Consider the following 10,226-nt stretch of genomic DNA (forward strand, 5'->3'; position numbering starts at 1 on the left):
GACCACCGCAACTGGATCTCGCTGGAGGTAGCGGCACAAACATGTACTTGGGTAGAAGTGTAGCGGGCCGCAGTCTCTCGGAGTCAAAAATACAAGGGTCTCAGTGAACACACTGTAACTGGCAATTGAAATCTACTGTCAACGAAATTAACTGACAATGGAATTAACTAACTGGCTATAAAAGAATCGTGAGCAGCAGCTTTTATACAAAGGCAGACTCCGTATGCTAATGTACGGTGATACGCTAACGTATGGGGATACAGTACGGGGATATGCTATACTCTAAACACAAAACGCTATACGCTTTGAAGTTGGTTGGTTGGTTGGTTGGTATATTTTATTTTACTTCGCCAGAATGAACAGGCATTGCTGCCTTCTTGCCTGGACAAGTGGATTGTCCAAGCTCTCACAAAAAGACGAAGAAAGGAAAGAACTATTACATGAGAGTGTGAAGCATGCAATCTTATAAGATAAAAAATAAAATAAAAATTTCCATGAGAGTGTGACGCATGCATGATGAGAGAGGAGAGATAGATATAGATAGAGAGAGAAAGAGAGAGAGAGAGAGGGAGACTGCTTTATTGCCTGGACAAGTGAACTGTCCAAGCTCTTACAAAATGACCAACAACAACAACAACAGCAACGGCAACAACAACGAGACCTTTGAGGTCGGCAGAGCAGCCTGGCCCCGCCACCACTTCTCGCACATATTCGGGAATATAGTGGACTTTCGTATAAAAAAAATAAAAAAAACAGCAACAGCGACAACAACAGCAGACCAACAGCGACGGCAACACCACAGCAGCAGCAACAACAACAAGAGAGAGAGAGAGAGAGAGAGAGAGAGAGAGAGAGAGAGAGAAAGAGAGAGAGGGAGAGAGAGAGAGAGAGAGAGAGAGAGAGAGAGAGAGAGAAGAGAGAGAGAGAGAGAGAGAGAGAGAGAGAGAGAGAGAGAGAGAGAGAGAGAGAGAGAGAGAGGAGAGGAGAGAGACGCTTTAGTACCTGGACAGGAAATTGTACAAGCTGTCACAAAATGACCAACAACAACAACAACAACAACAACAACAACAACAACAACAACAACAACAACAATAACAGCACTTGAACAGAGAGAGATAGATAGATAGAGGGAGAGAGAGAGAGAGAGAGAGAGTGTGTGTGTGTCAGAGACAGAAAGAGGGGGGGGGGAGGAGGAGAGATATGCGGATTGTTAAAATGGATTTCGACATGAAGTTAGATACAGAGAATGTTAATATGGGTAAAGGCTGAGCAAGTCGAGAGCCGTGGCAAGAGCTTTAAATGTCTGCCAATCACCTTCCGTACGGACTGCAACTGGGAGAGCATTCCACAGAATGCTGCTAACAAACTGAATTGAACGACGTCCAGCAGGACCAGGGAGGAACGGAACTCTCAGCAGGCTTGACACTTGACCCCGTGTCGTCCTCAGCTGAGGTGTGGCAGGGTCGTTGATCGGCACGAACAGATTCTTTAACAGGGGACTTGTCTTGTCATTTAAACATTTGAAAACGAAGATGGCAAGCTTCTGGAAGAGAAGCTGTGGCAAGCTTGGCACACCCAGTAGCTCGAGAAGGGGGGCAGTCGGGGCCAGAGTCCTTTGCTGCAGGGTCGCTCTGACACCGGATTTTGACAGGCGGTGGAGTTTATCCAGGAGCTGCTTGGAAAGACTGGAGAAGAAACAGTTGGATCCATAGGACAGATGAGCCTGTATCATGCTGACATACCAGACTTGGCGTGCTCTTAGGCTCAGGGACCTGCCGTGTCGCCATAGCTGTCCAATTACTGGCCCGATCTTGCGTGTTACATGGCTGATATGTGGCTGCCAGGAGAGGTCATTGTCGATTACAACACCCAGGTATTTCGCAGATGTTGTTTATTCCAGGGATTGTCCTCGACAACGTACGTGTTCTTGAACATCAGCACCGCCTCTTGGCTTTACAAACAGAACTTGGGTTTTCTGGGCATTCAGAAGTAGGCCGATGTCATCTAGCCACTTGGCGAGGTTGGTCATTGCAGACGACAGAGACTCGCAGACTTGCTTGGGACACGCGTTGGAGCAATCGAGAGCGATGTCATCAGCGAATTCCTGATCTGCCACACCCGGAGGCATCGTTGACTTGACGTCAGCAGTGTAAATTACAAACAGGAGTGGGCCTAAGACACTGCCCTGCGGAACACCGCGAGATCAAGGAACAGTCCCTGACAACTGATCCTGCAACTTGATCTGCTGTGTCCGGCCAGACAGGTAACTGCAGAACCAGTTGAGTGCAGTTCCCGAGATGCCTAGCTTAAACAGTTCGGTAACGAGTCGCTCATGCCTGACACGGTCAAAGGCCTTTGACATGTCGACAAACACGATGCCGGTATACTTGCGCTCTGCCCGTGCCATTTGCCATCGATCAACAGCATACGTTAAGGCATCTTCTGTGGAGTGAAGCTTTCGGTAGGCGAACTGAGTAGGCGGAAGAAGTTGCTTGGAGTCCAAGTACTGCGTGATCTGATTTTTTACAAATGCTTCTGTGATGCGGGAGATAACTGGGAGCAGTGACACAGGGCGGTAGTTCTTTGGCAAAGTTGGGTCTCCACTCTTGAAGAGCGGACTGACGTGGGAGAACTTGAAGGACAGGGGGAACTCACCGGAGGACAGGGATATATTAATGATGCGTGTAAGTGTGGGGGCAATGGTTAGATAACACTTTTGCAGGATGATGCTTGGAACTTGGTCACTGCCTGTTGCCTTGAAAGGGTTGACAGATTTCAAACTGCTTGCCACATCCTCGACTATCACTACACTGAAGTCGGTAAATGCCCCTTCCGCCATTGGACCAGAGGGAGAACAGAGCTGAGGAGGACGCTGGGGATCATGGACAACGTCACCAAACAGCTTGCTAAGATCCGATATGGGTACTTGAGCAGTGTGCGATTGTTTCTTCCGGCCAACCACAGTATTGATGACTGACCAAAGTTTACGTTGGTCAGAAGTCTGGCACTGCTGGATGAAATACGTGTTCTTCAGGCTCCTGTCCAGCTTCCTGGCCTTGGCACGAGCAGTGCGGTGTTGACTGCGGAGATCATCATTGCAGCGGTTCTTCATGAGCAGTCGATGGAGTCTGTCTCGCTCCCGTACGCAGGCCACAAGTTCATCTGTTACCCACGGGCAGGGACGTCTATCCCGATTTCGCCTCATCCGCACGGGTGCATGCTTATCCAATGTTGACACTATGGAGGCGATGAAAGATGATGCAAGGGTGTTGACATCATCTATGGCGAGCAGAGAGGCCTGCTCTGCACTGAGATCGCTGTTGAAGGTGTCCCAGTTTATCTTATGGATGCGGCGTGTAGGTCTGTAGCTGGAAGTACGGCCTGGTGCAAACCCTGCCACAGAGAGATTCCCAAGTACTGCAAAAGTGGTCACTAATGTCTAGGTAGGCTATCTCACAAGGTCCCGTCAGCGGGGAAGTTGATAGGAAGAGATCAACGATTGACTCAGTAAGGGTGGTGGCACGTGTTGGTGAAGACACATAATTTGTCATACCAAATTTGTTAAACAAGTCAGTTACTCGTATGGCCATGGGTGACTGGTTCATTTTCATATCAACGTTGAAATCACCCAGCATGACAGTTGCCAGAACCTTCTTTCCTGGTGCATGAACTGATGCGTCTAGGCTGGACTCCAGGGAGGTCCAGAATGCTACAGGTTTGTCTGGTGGACGATAACAGCATCCAACCAGTACTATGCCACCGGAAACGCTAACTTCTATCCACAGCAGCTCTAAGTCAGTCTCCAAGTCAGTGCGTCTTCGCGCAAGAACAGATTCATGGCAGTATATCCCAACACCACCACCACGTTGCTGCAATCTATCCTTCCGATGTAGCTTGAAATGTGGGATAGTAAGTTCACTGTCCAAGATATCTGGAGTGAGCCAAGTCTCAGCCATACCAAAGACATGAATGCCTCTGTTTGACAAGAACTTTTGCACTTCGGCTGTCTTGCGCCTGATACTACATACATTCAAGAAGGCAGTGTGCAGCATGGTCATCAGCAGGCATGGTTGATTTCAAAGCCATCGCTGACTGAGGGCGCGTGCGCATTTGTTTCCACTTCCGAAAGGGATGCCGAGTTTGCTTGCGTGTCGTCACATGCTGTGGTTTCTGTGGTATCATCACTGACATCAGAGGCAGAGTACTTGTCGAAATTCCACTGTCTGGAATAGAGTGGTCTGGGCCAGAAGCGACGATCCAACAGCGTCTTGCTGCACGATGCGTGGACTACCAGTCTCGCAGACGACGACTTTTGCTTCTGAAAAACTTTACAGTCGAGAATTTTAATAGGGGGAGTCTTCAACTCCGACGAGCGACACTCCACGAAGCGTGCTAGCTGCTCCGGTGAGGCATCGCGCAGCAGATTGCCAACAAACACAACACTTTTCTTGACAGGTTTCCTGGCTGTCACCAAACGCCAGGCAGCATCTTCACTGTCGTCATCGACGTCTGGCAAATTGGCCTCACTGACTGCACTGGCTGCATTAGCTGAAGTTTGAATGTTGGTCTTAGTCTTGGAGTTCGAATTACTAGCAGTTTGAACGTTCGACGTGACACCCACGCGTTGGTGATGATCCAGGTCACTGAGCATGAGGTCATGTCCTGGTACGGTAGGTCCGCTCTCGACTGGAATGTGACACGTGGCCGCAGCATCCTGCTGGGCCGGACCAGATGAAGTCAGTTGTAGATCTACTACGGTATTCGGGTTGGTTTCGGACTCAACGGTTGGGCAGTTAGTAGCATGGCGCCTCTTTCTTTGCGACTTGCTCTGAGCCTGAGAATCTCCAACCGTAATGGCGGAACTTCCTGAACTTGGAATGTTCAGTGCGCTTGATCTGGATAGCTCCTGAACGGTCCTAGATAGCTGGTCGATATGGCTTATCAGCCTTTTCTCACGGTCTGCAGCAGCACTTCTTTCGACATCAAGCATATCCATTATCACCGCCAGAGCGTTGTGGAAATCGCGGCAGCAGTTCGACGTGGGGAAACGATTATCTGGGACATCGCACGGCTGTTCGTGCTCATCGCTCTCTACTGCGGCCATGGTCGTGGAATCCCTGTTTGTAGACATGCTTGCAACAAAAAATCCGGGTAAGAGACCTCAAAAGTAACCTAAAAACGATACAAAAACGGGAGCTGAAAAACATGCATCCTACTCTAAAACGTTTCACTTTCGATGAAGTCACCAGCGTGCCAACGCTACACCTCCCCTCTCAAATACAATCACGTCCTCGTGATTCGAATACTACATGTAGGTGATAGCTGGACATCAACAACTGGTTGCTATTTAGGAAAAAAACTGGCGGCATGCATGGTCGCGTCGGAATAAATTCGACGATAAGAGATAAGCAGAATGGATGACTTGCATAATATAATACAGGTATAGAGTCGTGAACATTATAGTAGATCGCGATTTACTGGAAGAGCGTCAACCGGAGTATGGCAAATAATATCGGAAATGATAACGTTTGGAATAGACAGAAGAATGAACTGATAAACAAATCATAAAGTAGAAGCACACCAGGTTCACACAATCTCACGGGGTCAAAAGGGTAAAGAACTGTCCTCCAAATAGGACCTGAAAAACTACAGCACTCTTGCTGCACAACGCTGGCACAACCCGCAAGGAACATCGCAGTTCAAAAACCGAACTGAATACACTATAACTATAAGGAGCGTTGTCACACACATTGTCCCACGTTAGCTGGGTAAGCCGTGGCTCACCATGATCAGACGCCTACCAAACTAAACTGGATTCACACACTCGCATAAAGGAAGACTGAAGAGAACAGGGAGACTGAAGGAAGACAGGAAAGAAAATGCCATACCTGGAATCAGCGTTAGTACCCACGGCGACGGCTGGAGCTATGGCGGAGGGCGAGCCAGGTTTTATCTTCATCTTCGTTGAGCCGGTCACTCAGAGCGGCTAGCTCGGCGTCAGACAAAATAACCTCCCTCCTCGTCTTGAATCATGGTCTTCACATTGTCGATAGCATCGCTTTGCGCGACGTAAAGAGTGATGGTCTAGCCAGGAAGAGTGTTGACGAAAATCTGCATCCAACCACGGAGACGAAGTACCAAGTGAATAGTGGACCCCTGCTGAACGTTGTAGTCACTCAGGGTTCGGCCGTCTGCCAAATGCGTGCCGGCGAAAATCAAACGCTGCTGGTCTTGGGGAATACCCTCCTTGTCTAGGTCAGCAGCCTGCATGTCGTCGTTCTCATCAGCTTCGCCATCACCACCGGTAGTATACATGTAGGTAGCGGGTCGCTTGGAATCGCCATCGGAGTCTCCAATGGATGCCGTGCGGAGAGAAGGGTGATCCACGCTAGCACCCTGACTGTGCTGCAGGCTAATAAGTAGGGCCAAGCCCAGGAAGGCAAGAAACATGATTCTCATCTTGATTCGTCGCACGGAGCTGTAGCGGGTTGAGCCATGGGGGTCCGAGAAACGTGTAAAGTAACACAGTTAGGCATAGAATGAAACAAAATGAATTTACCGCTGCCACCAATTTGTAGGGGGCCGCAGTCTCTAGGAGGCAAAAATACAAGGGTCTCAGTGAACACACTGTAACTGGCAATTGAAATCTACTGGCAACGAAATTAACTGACAATGAAATTAACTAACTGGCTATAAAAGAATCGTGAGCAGCAGCTTTTATACAAAGGCAGACTCCGTACGCTAATGTACTGGGATACGCTAACGTATGGGGATACAGTACGGGGATATGCTATAATCTAAACACTAAACGATATAACTTATTCAGAGCTAGACAATGGATATGTAGGAAATTGCAAAAACAACAAGGCTAACTTTTCACTCTAGACTACAACAAAATACTTTTTTGAAGTCACCAGCGTGCCAACGCTACAGAAGCACCTTTATAGCAAGTACACATTCTGCGCCATGCGCCAGAGTCCAAACTAGGCGGCCAACCGGTCAGCGGCCCGCCAGGGCTGTTTACTTTATCAAGTTCTGCAAGCAACACATCCGGACTTGGCACAACAGGCGCAGCGTGTGTCTGCCGCAGAATATCACCAACCACTCAATAAGTGTGGTACCACGTCATCCATGGCTAGAACTGGCGAATCAGACTGCTCCTTCCCACAATAGCTATGCAACAGTGTGAAGTGCGAGTGCTGCATCACAGTTGTTACGCGCCCGCTGACTCTTAGCGCAATACGCACGCGCAATACATCTATGAAATAACATTTTTTGTTCCAAGAACAATGTCAAATGCAACAATACCATTCTTGTGCATGCTGAGCGGTTACACTGGTAGCAGAGGATGGCTCGACCTCCAAAGCTCCAACCACCTGACGCGTCACGAATCACCAGAAGTGAAGTTCCTCATGCTGGGTAACAAGGAACAGCTAAGGAGGTGACTGGTAGGAGTAGAGCAACGGAACGATGCAACGTACATCGAATGAAATGTGAAGAAAGTACTAATGACGTTTTACGCTCAGACAGCCTACAGGACGAGAGCTCAGAGGATACTGGATGTGACACCTAGGCTGAGGCGGAGTATGAGGGCATATTTAATGACGTAATTTGGTAGTTGAAAAATTTGAGCATAATTTGGCAGGTTTACACATTTTGCTGCAGTTAGAGTTTTCTTATATATTCTCAGATACATGTACTTGAAGTACGTGTAAGTAACCATGCTATGGGAGATGGGTAAGGTGTAACAGTGTGCGTGCGAGTGATGCATCACAGCTGTTACGCACCAGCTTACTGTTATTAGGGTACGGCCTGTGCGCAATACATCTACAAAATAACTTTTTTTGTTCTAAGAACAATGTCGAATCTAACAGCATTGTCCTTCTTTGCGGGCTGAACGGTTACAAGTTGAGCATATGAACATCTCCTGTAACTCTGACCTGAGCCAAACGTTTGCAAAACTGGCGTGGTCCATCATACCAAAGCTACCAAAGCGACCCCTATGACAAGTTCTACCCTTTCAGCTGCCCTGGATCGGTAAGATGTCCATCTTGCCATACCCCGAGACAGCCCTCCAAGTTTTTGCCGCAATCCTTTGCTGCAGCCCTACGTGTTTTAGTAAAGAAGAGAATAGTATGAAGAGCCCATACAATAAATCACCATCAATTGAATTTCTGTAGTTCCGTGGAGAGCACCTGGACAAAAATCTTCCTTGGAAGCCCCATTGAGCGGATTAAGAAGATTTTGTTGCCACCGAATAACTTGGTCATAGGCAGAGGATGACAGTAAACGAAATGACATTTGAAGTATGGTTTCTAAAAATGACGGAATAAGTACTATACTAACACACTTACAGCCCACGTCTGGAGGGTGTACCTTCCTTTGAGGGCATTGAGACAGGTGCATTATCCGACCCTTTAGCAGGGCCTTCACTATGCGGTAAGTCAACACAAAGAGGCAGCCGGGAACATTCAACATCCGGCAAAGCGCATCCACTGCTATTTTTGTGTGGTTCTCAAAAATCGGTCTACATCCTGGGGAAACCGCCGATCATAATTATCTTCCTTATTGGCCTTGGGCCATCGTGGAAATATAAAGTACTATGTTAATAAGTTGGTGGAAGGCGTGTGTGCATCACCATTTTGCTAGGTGTGTTCTCTACAATTCGAGCGCAAAATATGGACACAGCATGTTTAGATTTTCCACGCAGTACCCATGACATGTTTTTTCACTTCAAAAGCTCTACTTTGTAATGGAAAACCATGGATTCTAGAACTGGGTCCAGGCATCCAAAAATTGAGGGTAGAATGCACGTACAGTATATGTATATGCTGGAACGTACAATGTGCTGTGTTCTCTCTCGTACAGCGGAAAATCAAACCCAGACGTCATACACACTTGGGACTGTGATCGGCGGTGTTGTCGGCGGAATGTTTTTCGGGTTAATGGCAGCAACGGTGGTTGCCACAATAGTCCATCGTAAGATACAAAGCAAACCAGTGAATACCGAAGTTCTAGGTCAGACACAAAATGCAGCCTATGAAGACGCTGATATTGCAGAGAGTTCCTTCACCAAAAGTGATGCTTACGGCGTTGTAGAATCAGCCCCGCAACCACAGTATGAATTTGTCTGCCCAGAGTAACTCACTGATTTTGCGCAATTCAACATTTTCTGTAGTTTGGTGTGCTTCTTTGTGTTCCTTGCCTATTGTTTTGCCTCAGCACAATTCATCTCAGTATACATTCTTGCATTTCTACCCCATCGCAACGATTTTCTTAATAAGTTTGTTTTGCAATTCCTCAGTTTGGTGTTTAGGTTTTAATATTAGGTTTTAATAGTATTATTCCAAACGATATAGCCAATAACCACTTTGCTTTGGCGATTGCAGTGTTTTTATAACCACAACGTACTCTCCACCGCCTCCTTTATTCTCATTCTATCTTTGGATTATGTTATTCTGGGAGCGTGCTCCCAACGAATTCAGGGATTGACTTTCAACCGTAGCTTTTTCCCTTGCTGCTCAAAAGCGTTCATTTTAAATCTATGCCTTCAACTCACGTTGTCCTCAGCGGAGCACACAACTCATGCATAGCTAGGCTCATCACACTCCCACAACTACCCCCAAACAAAATTATCCATTAATCGCCTTTTCCACGGTTATTATCGGTACTTAAAATGTAGATTGTTTTCCATCAAGTAAAGTGTAACGTTGTTTCTCCTTTTCCAATTTTCTCTGATCTACTTCATGATGCATACGCACACGTCACCTCGTCCTTTCCTCTCATTGTTTATCCCGCGATTTTTTTCTCACTTTTCTCGTATGAAGCTGGTTTATACAAGTAGTTCTATCCTTTTTCCAGGTGTGTTTTTCCAAGTACACGTAAAAAAGAATATGATTGATGAATAGGGCTTTTGGGATTTAAATAAACAGAACCAGTCGAAGCGTCATCTCATGAAGGGTTTATTGAGATGTCATGCACATACTCTTGAGAAACTGGTGACGGACAAAGAAATAGTAGTAGTAGTAGTAGTAGTAGTAGATTTTATTATTTTACTAGGGGAGTCCCAACAGGCGTTGCCTTTTTACTGGGAACCCTAGGTGAATTTTTACCATGTTTACATACAGAGTAAGAGACGGGGCCTGACGGCAGTCAGTGGGAAGAGCATTCCATCTGTCTGCCGCCAGGAAAGAAATAGAACGCATGCCATATTGCGTAGAAACAGG

The 10,226-nt window shown here is 47.0% G+C and overlaps 1 protein-coding gene across 1 annotated transcript in view; it reads left to right on the forward strand.

The window, feature by feature from the left end:
- The window catches only part of LOC135811930 (sushi, von Willebrand factor type A, EGF and pentraxin domain-containing protein 1-like), a 34,518-nt gene extending 24,681 nt beyond the window's left edge, over positions 1–9,837 (forward strand). The window contains exon 7 of the mRNA XM_065325200.1: positions 8,869–9,837. Within this exon, the coding sequence (XP_065181272.1) occupies positions 8,869–9,143 (275 nt within the window). The 3' untranslated portion in view covers positions 9,144–9,837. The remainder of the gene's footprint in view (positions 1–8,868) is intronic.
- The last annotated feature ends 389 nt before the right edge of the window (positions 9,838–10,226 follow it).

The sequence above is a fragment of the Sycon ciliatum genome, chromosome 3, assembly GCF_964019385.1.
Source record: "Sycon ciliatum chromosome 3, ocSycCili1.1, whole genome shotgun sequence".
NCBI lineage: Eukaryota > Metazoa > Porifera > Calcarea > Leucosolenida > Sycettidae > Sycon > Sycon ciliatum.